Below are 15,487 nucleotides of genomic sequence, written 5' to 3'. Positions count from 1 at the left end.
TTTTGTATGGGAATTCGTATGTCATGACATAAGAGTTATTCCGTTTTAGAAGTCAGCACTCCTTCCTATATTTTTGTACTTCAACTTCCAACTTTTTTCCACAAACTGCCACTGAACTGACGTAAAACTATGATGGTACTATCCACCAAACCAAGTCAGAATTTGAAAAAATATCATGACCTGTCATAGGTACTTTAAGGACAATTTTATGTATTTTTAATAAAGACGTTTTAGAATACTTTATTATTATTATTATTATTATTATTATTATTATTATTATTATTATTATTATTATTATTATTATTATTATTATTATTATCAGGATTATTATTGTTCATATTTTAATTTCAGAAAACATCAAAATGACAACAAAGACAGGAAGCAAATTTAGGTCATTTTCACACTGACACTTGTTAGGTCGACTTGCTTGGGCCGGTGTGAACCCAACAGACACACTCTGGACCACAGTAAATGGCCGCTCCAAGAGCGTTTGGGACAGGGGGTCTCAGACCAGCTCCACTTGAACTCTGGAGCAAGGCAAGTGCGGTGTGGGCCAACCTAGTCAGTCCGCAGTGACAGTAAAATCCTTGCACAGGGGTCGCTCCATGGAGTGACTAACATGTGTGAAAGCGACCTTAGTCTTAGTCTGCTGTTTTAGTTCCAGTTGAACCTGGTTCACTTTAGACATGGTTTAAAATGATCTTAGACTTGATTATAAAAATATTGCTTTGGATTTATAGTGTCTTTCAAAATACCCTCAACTATTTTATATTGTGTTATTCATTCACTCCCATTCACAGACTTTGTGGTGGTAAAATGTTTTTAGCTGTCATGTGGATCTGGCTCAGCCAGATTTGGTATCACAGTAGAAAGTACACATGTCATCAAGATTACTTAAATGGTTAATCAGTTCTTTTGTTTGACTTCTGTTCCACATGTTTCAACTTTTGGATTGAAGGTACACAGAAAGTACTCAGCTGTTATATCAGTATTGCATAACGATATCTGATACTGGAACTTATATATCGTCCATCCCTAATGTAAATGTATAAAAAAAGTATGAGCGCCTACGATACAACAGTCTTTGGTTTGGAGCAGAGAACCATTTTTGAAAAAGAAGTTCACATTCACATTTATTTTGAAAAGTAAATTCTTTCCAAATCTCTTCTTACAAACTACTTTTTTTAGCCTTTCTGACAAAAGTGGAGTCGATCCTGCTCAGACTTCCATGTACCTGCCCAAAGAGCGTTTTTGTCTCTATGCTAATCTCATTTTTGTTCTGTGTCCTGGTCTGTCCTCCCTCTTCCCTCTCAGGCTGGATCGGTAAGCATCGGCGCTGATAAATATATAAATTTCCATTATAGTTGATAATCATGCATGCTTCTAATCCCCGTAATAACAACACTGATGAGGCTAGTGTGCGACCGCTCTGTCCTCTTTAGCAAGGACACACGGCTCCCAGTGTTAGCCTACCGAGTAAATTAGCATCTTAGCTTGATTACAGTGGCTGCACTTAATTCCGCTGTGCAAAAATAGACCATAATTTTCCCATTTTCTTGTTTGCGGTGGTTCTCCGTTACAACACCCACCGATTTGCAAGTCAAATTGTGTCTTCGAAAGGAGCGTAATGCAATCATTTTAAAATCAGCATAAATATTTCATCACATATCATCATATCACAAGCTGTAATTTTCTGACCATTGATTGTATCTGATTTTTTATTAATCTGTTTTAGTTTCTAATTTTGAAATTGTGTGTGCGTAATCTTCTAAATCGTGGTGTTCTTTGAAGATGGAGCAGCATGTCTTCTCACTAATCAATCATTAATGTAGTGTAATATAATGTGTCAAAAGACATCATATTATTTTATGTTATTGTCATTGTAAAAGATTGAGTAATGTTTTCTTACAAGTCCATTCTAAAATACATATAAAATATCTCACATCTAATGCATTTTTCATTTATTTTAACTCCTCAAAGGTTTTATTTTTATATTATTTACATTTCAACATTTTACAGTCATGGAAAAGACAGAGTGACAGTCAGTAGAGTTCCCATGTTGCTCTGTATAATCACTGTGTACATGTGATGGTGAGTACCTCTCGTGAAAACTACAAGAAGTACAATGCTATAAGACACCATTGAGTAAACCATCCATACAGTGTAACAGTACTCTTACTTGAGTAAAAGTTAAGGTTCCTCTTCCCGCTGTGAGTAAGAATAAGAAACTCTGAGTAACAATATGAAATGATTTGAACATTTGTGTTTCTTGCACCGCTCCTTCAGATATGATTTAGTTTGTCTAATTTTTGTGTTTATCCTTTAAAAAAATTGCATTATTAAATATTATCTTGTCATTTCAATTACATTCACTGGAAATAATATATCTAATGTTACAGTTACTTGCAATTTCCCCAAATACTTGTTTACTCAAGTAATTCAGTGCCATTATTAGCTACTTCAACCACCTCCAAATGTCTGAATTTACAGCAGTAGACACTTCCAGTTTAAATTGACTCTTGTAAGCTTTAGGCAATGTTATAATGTTGTTCCCTCCTCAAAAACATGCCTGTAATTGTGTTTTGTTTCATTCACACATGTTGGAGTTATTAGTCTGTCTGGGTGGTGTCAACGAGGGCCACATATTAAAACATATTTCAAGCAGAGAGCCGCACAGAGGTGATCAATACAGCTGTTCATTCAGATGGATGCATTTTACATAGTTCTGACAAGAGTCACCATACCTTTTAATAAGTCTGAGAACATTAATTTTAGGTCTGCATCATAGTATAGTGTGATGCTATTGAAGTTATAGTGGTAAAATTACTTAAATTTGCTGTTAAAATGAACGCCTATGATCAGTTGAGCAATTTCAGCTGAAGGCTTGAGGGCCAGTAGGAATTTGTTTGAGGGTCGCATTTAACCCCTGGGCCATAGTTTGGACATCTCTTGTCAACGTCTTCAAAGCTCTAAATGCTCTATTCCACCTTGTGATGTCATGAAGCTGTTGTTTTCTACTTAACAGCTCCCTTTTACCTTTAGTTCAGGAGCGAAGCTGAAATTATCACGCCATTTTAGTGAAGGTGTATGAAGTTTAAAAACACAGTGGAGCACTTCCTGTATTACCATGTGACATCACAAGGTGGAACAGAGTGTTTTCTGTTTGAGAGAAGAACTAAGCCTATATGCAGGATTTGTGTGTTAAATATGTGTGTGAATGAAACAACACAACTCCAGGTCTGCTTTTTAACAGGATACGACGTTATAACACGGATCAGAAAATGGCATAATTTGGGCCCTTTAAGGCTCAATCATTCAGGTTGTTGTATAAATAACTTTGTGCTGTGTCCCTCAGGCGCGGCTCGCTCACGTAACTGCAGAGGCAGATCTGAAGGTTCCTTTCCCCACTGAGTTGCCCTCTCGCCAGGCACAGCTGTCGGCCCTGAGGAGCACGGAGGAGTTCGATGTGTTGATTGTTGGGGGAGGAGCCACAGGAACCGGATGTGCCTTAGACGCCGTCACACGCAGTAAGACACGTTCATACATTCATTTGCCCTACAACCCTATGGCTGTAGTCCTGTAGTGCTCTAGTCCTTAAAACAATTTATCAGTCAATGGTGTTTTAGTCGACCAAAATTTGTAATAATTGCCTAATCATTTTATTTAGATTAACTGGAAATCTATGGGACAACAGCAGAAGTTAGTGAGGGAGTTATCTGAAGATTTGGTATTTTTTGGTGTTTATATGTTAAACGTCAGATTAAAATTAAAAGATTAAAAATCAGATTAAACTCTTGGTTCACAAGTTTATTGGCCTTTACATAGATACATTGCTTCCTAGTACTTTTTTCTGCATAAATAGTTGCATGAACTCTCCCTGCAGGTGTAGTCTTGTGAGTGCAGTTTGGGTCAGATACACAGACATATGTAATAGTTTTGAGAGCTTTTGCCATGCCCCCTTTTTAGTCAACTAATAGGCGTAAGTGCATGGGAAAAATAAATGAGAAAGCGGACTTTGATCTAGGTCAGCTTTTCAATTTTTCAATAACCAGAAAAGGTTTTCTTCTTCTTTGACTTCTAGATTTAATAATGCCACTGTCTGTGTGTGTAATGCTAAGGTCTTTTCATGTGTGTTTGAGTCTGTATTCTAGTCCAGATAAAGAAAAAGGAAAATACAACTATGATTTTTTTTTTTATTGTCATCTATAAATAGTCGTTGTATAATCGATTGAGCCCTAGTTAAACGATCTGATAAATCACCATCACAAAAAGACTGATCAAAACTACAGGATTAGCAGTTATTAAGCAGTGTTTGTGTGTGTGTTTCCAGACCTGAAGACTGCTCTGGTGGAGAGGAGTGACTTCTCCTCAGGCACCAGCAGCCGCAGCACCAAGCTGATCCACGGGGGAGTGCGCTACCTGCAGAAGGCCATCATGAAGCTGGACTATGAGCAGGTGCCAGCCCTTAGCCTGGACTAGTCTGGGCCCTGTACTGGACTCTCATGTACAATAGGGATATGGGACAAGAAGCAACAGGATCATTATTGTGATAGAAAGAGAAGACAAGAATCATTAGTGGTACATTTTGTAGAATCTTAATAAATAGCAACAAAGATAATCACCATTATAACATCAGACTGCGCAGAAAACAGCTATATTTTTTATCTTTTTATAACTCAGATTTTTAAAATATAATTACTGAGGCTATTATCACAAATTAGGGCTGCACGATTTTTGGACAAAAAACATAAATGTACTGAGATTGGAATTAGATTTGTGATTATGGTTAAAGAGTAGAATTTTGTTCCGGGTGCACATTATAAGCAACTCCAGGAGCACTCGCATTTGAGAGAAGACAGTGTATTTCAGAATATGTTTGTAGAGATTTAGACTACAGCAAAAAGATATTTCTATAAAAAGACGGGCAGTAGACAATCTTTTATCTAAATAATTGCAGGCTTTGCTGTTTGATAATCGTGCCAAGTGAAGTTATGATTTTGATTTGATTGTAATTAATTGTGCTGCCCTAACTTTAAGGACAGTTCCTTTGGCCAACTCTGACACAAAGTGTTTACATCGCCCTATGCAATTATCAAATTGCAAAAGCTGCAATTACGTGGATAAAAGAATGTCCTCTTATATTTTTTTGTAGAAAAATCTTGCATGTGTAGTTTAGACCTCTTCCAGCATGTTCTGAAATGTTGCTGTGTGTCAGATGCCCTCCCTGTGTCTCCGTGTGGTTCTGTGTAAAAGCTGCTAACGCTGTAGTTTAAATGTCTAAAACCATGTTCTGAAATGCATGGGATTCTTGTAGGAGCTTATGAGTTCAAATTTCAGTCTTCTTCACAAAAGTTGATGTTGTTTACAGTGTGCAGTGTGAATCAACAGAACAGCACTTATTTTATTAAACTGAGTGGCCTTAATGTCTGCTGTGTGATTTTACAGTACATGTGTTGCTTTATTTTACAGTACATGATGGTGAAAGAGGCTCTTCATGAACGAGCTAACCTGCTGGAGATCGCACCGCACCTGTCTGCCCCCCTGCCCATCATGCTGCCTGTGTACAAGTATGTGCATCGGCTTAGCCAATACACCATCAGTGTCTTTTTTTTTAATTGATCAGCTTTAGGGTTAGGGTTAGAAACAAACATCTGACTTTCACTGTGAGCTATATATTTACAGTTTTTATGAGATGTTAAATATACAACACCACACTAGTTTGGCTGAAGTTTACTGGATTATACAGGCTCTGAAGCACAACAGTAATACCCTTTATTCCAGATTACACTCACGATTCACGGGTTGAATCTGCAGCGCTACTTTATTCACAAAAAATCTCTATATAAAGCTTCAGTCACCATATTTCAACATTTATTTGGTTGATAATGAATTTTAAAAGCCTCAATGTACAATAGAAGTCATAGTTTGACTAGTTGACAAAACAAAAAATTTAATGTTAACTAGTTGACTACTAAAACAATTGTTATTTGCAGCCCTAAACACATGTAAAGGCAAAATTGAGAAAACATTTTAATATGTTCTATAGAAGCATTCAATGTCAGCACAACACTTGTTTAATAGATTAATACAACTGCTGTTTTTTTGTTTTTTTTTATTGCTGAAAAAGTTGGTGCTCAAGGAAATTGAAGTGCCTGATTTAGGCAGGTCATGACTTGTTTCTTGTGAGCTTTAAGCCACTTTAGAATGTTGTTACCTCATCAAAAACATACCAGGAGTTGTGTTTTGTTTCATTGACATGTGGTGGATTAAACCTTTTAGTATTAATCTGTCTACATTTCTCCAAAGCTTCAAATGCTCTGTTCCACCTTGTAACGTCATTAAGCGATAGTTTTCAAGTTAATGGCTACCTTTTACCTGTAGTTCAATAGAGATTGTGAATTCCAGGGCTGATTTCATCCAAATGATTCTAGTGAAGGTGTATGGAGTTTAAAAACACAGTGGAGCACTTCCTGTATTACCAGATGACATCACAAGGTGGAACAGAGTGTTTTCTATTTTGATAAGGAGATAGCATTATAACTTAGATCAGAAAATAACATAATATAGGGATTTTGGAAAGTTATTGGAATGTTCCTTGTGCTATATGCCACATTGGGCACATAATGACGAGTATATTGATGACCTTTTTCCTTCAGATGGTGGCAGCTGCCTTACTATTGGGCTGGCATAAAGATGTACGACCTGGTGGCAGGGATACAGTGCCTGAAGAGCAGCTATGTGCTGAGCAAGTCCAAGGCCCTGGAGCTCTTCCCCATGCTCAAGAAAGACAAGCTGGTGGGGGCCATCGTCTACTATGATGGTACGTACATCACAACAGCACGACAACACTGCACCATCACAACAACACAACAGGGCGACAACACTGCACCATCAGAACTACGCTAAAACACACAACAACAACAGTACGAAAACACTGCACCATCAGAACAACACCACAACACACTATAACAACAGCATGACAACACTGCACCATGACAACAACACCACAACACACTATAACAACTGCATGACAACACTGCACCATCACAACAACACCACAACACACTATAACAACAGCATGACAACGCCGCACCATCGCAACAACACCACAACACACTATAACAACTGCATGACAACACTGCACCATCACAACAACACCACAACACACTATAACAACATCACGACAACGCCGCACCATCACAACAACACCACAACACACTATAACAACATCACGACAACGCCGCACCATCACAACAACACCACAACACACTATAACAACATCACGACAACGCCGCACCACCACAACAACACCACAACACACTATAACAACATCACGACAACGCCGCACCATCACAACAACACCAGAACACACTATAACAACAGCACGACACACCATGGCACCACACAACCTGCGGGGAGCTGTGGGTGGATGTCACTGACAACATGATAAAAACTACATAAATAAAATGAATACTTGACCAGAGGACACTTCTGTGTTTAGAAAGAGAGATGCTTGTGTCTCAGTGCTAACACTAACACATATATTAGATGTACTTTTTTCATTTAGATCTTTAAAATTTTTTAGGGGCTTTAATTTCTCTGATCCTCTGACCAAATCATAACAACACGTCTTTCCTAGTTGTATTATAATAACTGAAGAGGACAGAGTGTTCCTGGACAAATATTGCATTCTGTCTTGGCCTGTGACTGTTGTGACTGCACAGAAGAGAATAGGATACATTGGCAGTGAGTGAGAGCTGAGTTTGGACAGCTGGGAGGTCTTTAAAATAACAGCTGATATTTACAAGTACAGAGCAGTGGGTAGGGAGAGGGGGCAGATGAAAAATTTGATGAAAGATGCTAATTTTCTGAGCACTAATACCTCAAATCCAGGACAATACAGGAGTACTCAAACCATTATGAAATGTTTAAAGAACCTATATTATAGTAAATTGACTTTATTTACCTTTTAAACATGCTATGTTGTCCCCTCATCAAAAACATACCTGGAGTTGTATTTTTGCTTCACTCATACTTCTTTCATTAATCCGTTAAGTCTTCTCTGAGCCTCAAATATGATAAAACTCTCTACTTTTCCTGCACAGTTTTAAAGCCCATAAACCATCACTGGAATCATTCTATCTTCAGATTGTGTTCACTCTGAACTCTGACAGCAGAGGGATTGCCACTCTCTAAATGCCTCATTGGAAACGGAGGTGTAGTAGTATAAGTATATTTTCCAATTGTAGACATTATTCTTTGAAGAAAATGTAAGAATACAAGAAAAGTCTATTTTGCAATTTGCACAATGATCAGCTTAGATTTGTATTTGGAGTTACTCTCTGCCTGGGTATTCAAAGAGCATGTGTTGGTGTCGGCTGTGTATGTCCGCTCCCTCCACCAGGCTCTGGGCTCCAGGCTCCGGGACTCTGAGGCTGTGTGCTAATCTCCAGTCTGGAGCAGGGGCTGTGGCATTTGGAAAGCTGACCTTCTCTATGGGAACACGGAGAACCAAGAGACAGAGCTGTGCCTCCGAGCAACAGCTAGCGCCAAATGTGTGATTCTGAGCTCTCACACAAGACACGCATTAACCTGCAGTGGTTGATGACATCAAGTGATTAGGTAGTAGGCCACAGTACTAAAATTTCAAACTTGATTTTCAATGATGGAGTCTTAGTCGACCAAAATTTGTATTAGTGAACTAATTATTTTGTTTAGATTATAAAGATTTATATGAGACAACAGCAGAAAGTAGAAGACATGTGTGTTGAATCTACCTTTTTACAAAAAAATTAACTCTTTTGTAGCAGTCTTCTTTATAAATAGTTGTTTTTCTATTTACTCCGATGCAGGTGTGTCTTGTGAGTGTAGTTTGGGTCAGATACATAGAGATGTGCAATAGTTTTTAGCACTTTTGTCACTCCCCCTTTTTAGTTATCACAAGCTGAGGTATCATTATTTTGTGCAGTTTGTTGCACGGTCTATAAGTTAAGTTATAACATGTTTTATATTATAATTAAAAGTGAGTGTAATGGCGCTATAATATTCTAAATGCTGTTTGGAAGCCGATCCCTCTAAAGTACATGTGAGTGAGGCCTAAGTGAGTGCAGACAGCTGGGAGGTGTTTAATATAACAGCTGATATTTTAAGTAAGTACAGAGCAGTCGGCGGGGAGAGGCCAGGTGACATTTTGTGAGCACTCAAGCCTCAAATACAGGAGTATTCAAATCATTAACATGTTTTTAGAACCCATATTATGCAAAAATGATTTTATTGACCTTTTAACCATATTATACTGTTATCCCCTCAACAAAAACATACCTGGAGTTGTATTTTTGCGTTGTGTTTTGGCACTATAATATTCTAAATGCTGTTTAAAAGCTGGTCCCTCTGAAATGCATGTGAAATTGGGCGTATAGCAGAGGTTCTTCTACTGTTGATGAAGGCACAAAATGGGGTCTATGAAATTATAACAAGAATATTAGAAATTAGGCATTTTTTGTTATTTAGGTGCCATGGTGACTTTAAAAATATCTGAAAAATGCAATAGTACTGAAGAAATTATGAACTTATAAGTTTGCCAAAATATTATGACCTCTGGTTAAAAAAAAAAAAAAACACCCACTGCCTGGTGTTGGTATGTGCTTGTCCCCATGGAGATGCACATTTTCAATGCCATACTGTGGAACATTTTATGCAAAGACAGTACACAGACAAGCAGTTGTCAAACCTTTCACAAGAATTTTTTTTGGCCTTCTACCATGTTATAACATTGCTCCCTAATCAAGCAAAAGGGAGAGGCAAAAGTGGATTTTATTAAAATTGTTAATACGTTGTTTTGAGCAAAACTAAACAATAAAATGTCACATGGTGAACTCAGTATTTTATGTGTGAGCAGTTAATACCTTATAGAAGTAAAATACCCCCTCTTTAAGAAAAATAATCCATAGATTACTTTAAATCCTTGCTGTTGAGCACATGTCTAATCTCCCATGTGTGTTCTCTGTGTGGTTTCAGGACAACACAACGATGCCCGGATGAACCTGGCCATCGCACTGACGGCAGCACGTCACGGAGCCGCCATTGCCAACTACACAGAGGTGTTGTCCCTGCTAAAGCGCACTGACCCGGGGACAGGAGAGGAGAAGGTGTGTGGGGCGCGCTGCAGGGACGTGCTCACGGGTCAGTGCTATTCTTACCAAGCTCCTCATACACTACACTGTCATACATGTGTTACACTGCTTGGTCTCCTGTTGATCGTGTAACTTTGAAATGACACTGAAAACAAAATAGATAAAGGCCTGTTTATTAAAGCTCTTGTTTTACACAAAATGGATTCAAAATGGATTGTCAGCTTTAAGACATGTTAAAATGTAGTTATCTCATTAAAAACAGACCTGGAGTTGTGTTTTGTTCCATTCACACATTTGAGTAACCCTCACCCTTAGGCTGTCCACATCTCCAGACCTCAAAAATGCCCTGTTCCACCTTGTGAAGTGGTCAGTGTAATCTGAGTTTAATTGTAATGGCAAAATTGGCGATTATTTAGCTTGATGAAGTTTAATGTCACAATAAAGCTAACAACAACAAGCATGCTAATGCACACTTCCTGATCCTCAATAGATACAATAAAACACTTTATAATTACAACACTGTGAACAACTGCGTGAGCAAATAGTCCAACAGTCTAAGAACAACGTTTCTCAACGTACAACTGCAAGGAATTTAGGGATTTCATCATCTACGGTTCATAATATCATCAAAGGATTTAGAGAAGCTGGAGAAATCTGTGCACATAAGCGGCAAGGCCAAACACCAACATTGAATGCCTGTGACCTTCGATCCCTCAGGCGGTACTATATAAAAAACAGACATGATTGTGTACAGGATATTACCACATGGGCTCAGGAACAATTCAGGAAACCATTGTCGGTTAGCACAGTTCGCCACTACATCTCCAAGTGCAAGTTAAAACTGTACCATGCAAAGCAAAAGCCATATATCAACAACATCCAGAAACACCGCTGTTTTTTCTGGGCCTGAGCTCACCTGAGATGGACTGATGCAAAGTGGAAAAGTGTGCTGTGGTCTGACGAGTCCACATTTCAGATGTCGTGTCCTGCGGGCCAAAGAGGAAAAGGACCATCCGGATTGTTATCAGCACAAAGTTCAAAAGCCTCTGTGATGGTCTGGGGGTGTGTTAGTGCCATGGGGAACTTGCACATCTGTGAAGGCCCCATTAATGCTGAAAGTTACATACAGGTTTTGGAGCAACATATGCTGCTATCCAAGCAACATCTTTTTCAGGGACATCCCTGCTTATTTCAGCAAGACTAAGCCACATTCTGCATGTGTTACAACACAGTGGCTTTGTAGTAAAAGAGCGCGTGTACTAGATTGGCCTGCCTGCAGTCCAGACTTGTCTCCCATTGAAAATGTGTGGCGCATTATGAAGCGGGCACATTTTGCTCAGTTTTTATACATTCATCTTAAAATTGCCTCTGTGCTAAAAAAAAACTGCCAACATCCAGGGACACTAATCTATTGCCAAAATGGCTATCCTTGACTGACCTATTACAAAGAGTACATAAATACTGGCTTTATCTGTAAAACTTATCACTATCACTAGGTCAAACTAAACATTCTCTGTGTATCTGATCATGCAGAGAGGCTGTGCACCATCACAAGGCTACAGCATGCTTACACAGTGCACTCAGAAGAATACAGGAGCACGTGAAGTGGCATGTTAGGGCTTGAACTTATTTACTTAAAGGGCCTATATTATGCTGTCCTGATCTTTGCTGTAATGTTGTTTCCTCATCAAAAGCAGATCTGGAGTTGTGTTTTGTTTCACACATGTATAACAAACAAACCCTGTATAAAGAAGTGGACTAAGTGAGTGTGGCTTATCTATAGCGTTCGGCTCCAAATGAAGCTCATCTCGCAGTTATAGGGGCGAATTTGGAGCTGAGTTTCATATGTGCAATTCCAACCACGAGTATCATAGTAACTAAAGACCCAATCCAGAGCGAGGGTGTTGAAGCTAGTCCCTTCCTGTCTGCACCGCTGGTTTAGCAGGGAGCAGGTGCTTAGCAACGCTGTCAGTCAACTTGTTGTTAATGCTAGCGGGAACAACCTGAGCGAAAGAGGGCAGCTCATTGGTCTGTTATTAATGTTCAGATCTTGATTTATGGACAAAATGGCTAAATAAAAACCTCAGGATCACGCCTAGCAGTTTAATATGAACAATTTAAGACCAAAATGACAGTGGCAGTTACAGAGAGAGGGGTGACATTTTTTCAGTAGAAAGTGAATTGGAGCCGAGTCGATGGAGCCGGAAGTAAGTGGGTTAGGGTGCTTATTTGTATATACAGTCTATGGTGCAGCCTTACTCATTATCCCTGCCTTGATCTCTGCTTGATGTCTGTCTGACCTCTGCCTAACCCTTCCAGGAGACGAGTTTGACGTGAGGGCCAAGTGTGTGATCAACGCCACAGGGCCCTTTACAGACTCTCTGAGGAAGATGGACAACCAGGACACCCCCAACATCTGCCAGCCCAGCGCAGGAGTGCACATCGTCATCCCAGGTTACTACAGGTATGAGACCTTTCTCTCTTACACTCGGCCTGTAAAGAAGTTTAAATATGTAAGCTTTTACAAAATGTGTCAGGTTAGACTCATTTCACTGAAACATAGTTAACATGATTAGATTTAAGATTTGATTAAAGATTTTGCAGGATTTTTTCTAGTTTGACAATTTTGGTGAAGCTTACTTCCTGGTTAGATATAGGGAAAAAATATGACATATAAATAATTGAGGTCAGCTGATGTCATCAATATTCCCTGGGGTTAGGTGCTAACTGGGGGCACTGCTGTGTCTGAAGCTCTGTTAGACTTTATTTTAGGCTTTATTCTAACCCAATCTGACCATAAAGAATTGACTTTTCTGGAACTACAACAGGTGAGCTGCTTTTGTACAAGTCCCTGTCAAATAACATTCTAGTTACAAGCTAGCTAGCATTACAGTTAGCCAACACCTTTTTTGTTGAAAATCAAACACCTGAACACGAGCACATGGGCACTCGTATTGACCACAGGCTCCTGAAAATGTATTGTTTAAATCCATGTTGTGTTTTTTTCCTCAGTTTTCAGACTTAAAACCCTTTGATGGTGTTTGTTAATGTGTGCATTGTGTCACCATAGTAACAGCTGATCATTCCGCCATAGATATACATGTAGAACACCCCCAGCATGATGTCACTGCTACATATCAATAGGTTGCGTTCATTTTCTAGATTTTGATGACATAGATTCAGATGGAGGGCAGGAGCCTGTTTAACTCTGTGGGAGATTCACTGTTTTTATATCCAAGCTTATGATCCACAAATGTTCCACCTTACCATTGTAAAGTGGTCCAAAGTGCAGCAGAATCTCAGGCCTTTAAATGTGTTCAAGTGCAGTCCTCAGATCTAAGTAAATATTTGGTACCTGAACAGAAATAGCATCAGATTAATAGTATTGGACAAATACCAAGGCAAAGTTCGCTCTCCATGAACAGAAATAGATTCGAATGATGACATTAAAGGGCTTTGCGGTTGTTGTGAAATCTCAGTTCAGCCTCACACTTCCTGGTCACTGTACTGGCGCATGGTCGTACCTTATCTCACAATGTTGTAATATTAAACTCGGACTAAATCTCTAACCTCCGCCCACAACTGGGCAGTACCTGGAGGACTAAAGTGGGGAGTGAGAGAGGAGGAAAGGCGGGGTCTGGAGGACTAAGAGGGAGAGTGAGGGGGGAGAAGGGTCAGGGTCTTCAAACTCCGCCCTTGCAGCCAGGTAGTCAGAAACACAGGTAGGCAGGTTTGCCTCTCTACTGATCTGACCTGTAACTTGGGCTGATGGCATCACTTGCTTTTTACATGTCTAATAATTTGGGATGGCAGTAGCTCAGTCGCTAGAGTGCTCGTCCTTTGATCTGAAAGTTGATGGTTCAAACCCTGCTCTTGACATAAACATTATGAGTAGAGTGGCCAGATTCCCTGACCCACAGGTTGGTGGTGCAATTCCAGTTCCCACAGATGAACACTGCCATTGTATCCTTAGGCAAGACACTTAACCCACTTCACCCACAGTGTTTGCATACGCTGGTGTGTGAATGGGTGAGTGGTTGTTTGATGTGAAGCACTTTGAGTGCCTTGAAGGTGGAAAAGTGCTATATAAATAAACCATTTAATCCCATATTATGGAACATTCCAGGCAGAAGAATCATCTACAAGAGGACAAGCAGTAGATTTTTATATCTCATAGCAAAGTTGATAGACATAGACATTTCTTTCATTAACTGTATTCTTCAACAGTCCAGACAACATGGGCCTGCTAGATCCAGCCACTAGTGATGGGCGTGTGATCTTCTTCTTACCCTGGGAGAAGGTGACCATCGCAGGGACCACAGACACCCCCACCAATGTGACAGCCCACCCCATCCCCGGAGAGGAGGACATCAACTTTATCCTGACAGAGATACGCAATTACCTGAGCCCCGATGTCGAAGGTACACCAACTATCTAGTCTAAGTCTATATCATGAAACTGGTTGTTAGTGGGGCAAAAGGCAAAAAAGGTATGGGGTGTTTTATATTTTTAGAGAGTAGAAGAGGTACACCACAAGTATTTAGTATTAACTATAACATAGATCATCATTAGACATGGGCGATATACCAGATCCAGTATCTGTATCACCAAAATTTGATAGTTTTTTGTTTTGTTTTATTTGCTGCCCGAGTCCTTGCGTGCCCTTTTTGAAATAGAAAAGTGTTATTTGTCTGTATGTTGTGACAAAAAAAAAAAATCCAGTAATATACATTTTGTTATTATTCAAGTAATCTTTTGTGCCAATGAGCAGATCTTTGGTTCATCTTCCAGATCTTGATATACTTCCATGACTGTAGCAAGCAGCAGATTTCATTTTTGTTGAAAAGCAATTGTTGTATGACCCAGAGTCTTTTAAATAAAAAAAAAAAATATTGCAAGTACAGCGGGTGGACATAGTGGTTGGGTAAATTCGAGGCAAAACAATAACATCTTCATACAAACGAGAAATTGTCTGACCACCACCAGAAAAATTGCATAGTGCATCTTTAATGTTTCACACAATTTCAAGTGGAACAAAACACTAAATCCACTTTTTTCTCTGCTAAACTGGGATCAGTAAAGTATCAATTTGTATGGTGTTTTAATAGCATTATCTACTGTTCCTAGTCACCTAGTGCAAACTAAGTACATTTGTAGCTTTCTAGTAAAAAACATGCAGTTTCTGGTAGTTGGTGATATCACGCATGACTGTCCTTATCACAGCCAGGTGTTTCTGATTACAACAGCCACATTATTTGAAATGCAGTTGTGGGTGGAGTTTAGGGGTTTAGTCCAACATAATTTTTGTACTGGTTTGATAAGCAGCTACAATAAGAGAAATGCCATCATGGTAG

At 39.2% G+C, this 15,487-nt stretch overlaps 1 protein-coding gene across 1 annotated transcript in view; it reads left to right on the top strand.

The window, feature by feature from the left end:
* gpd2 (glycerol-3-phosphate dehydrogenase 2 (mitochondrial)) overlaps positions 1-15,487 on the top strand; it is a 30,100-nt gene that overhangs the window by 4,036 nt on the left and 10,577 nt on the right. Inside the window, exons 3-9 of the mRNA XM_055228105.1 lie at positions 3,356-3,527; positions 4,331-4,455; positions 5,470-5,567; positions 6,657-6,820; positions 10,018-10,182; positions 12,453-12,597; positions 14,361-14,554. Coding sequence (XP_055084080.1) covers positions 3,356-3,527; positions 4,331-4,455; positions 5,470-5,567; positions 6,657-6,820; positions 10,018-10,182; positions 12,453-12,597; positions 14,361-14,554 — 1,063 coding nt within the window. The remainder of the gene's footprint in view (positions 1-3,355; positions 3,528-4,330; positions 4,456-5,469; positions 5,568-6,656; positions 6,821-10,017; positions 10,183-12,452; positions 12,598-14,360; positions 14,555-15,487) is intronic.

This window comes from Periophthalmus magnuspinnatus, chromosome 2 (genome assembly GCF_009829125.3).
Source record: "Periophthalmus magnuspinnatus isolate fPerMag1 chromosome 2, fPerMag1.2.pri, whole genome shotgun sequence".
Lineage (NCBI taxonomy): Eukaryota > Metazoa > Chordata > Actinopteri > Gobiiformes > Gobiidae > Periophthalmus > Periophthalmus magnuspinnatus.
Note: the sequence above shows the minus strand (reverse complement) of the source record. Positions and strands in the feature narration are given on the sequence as shown.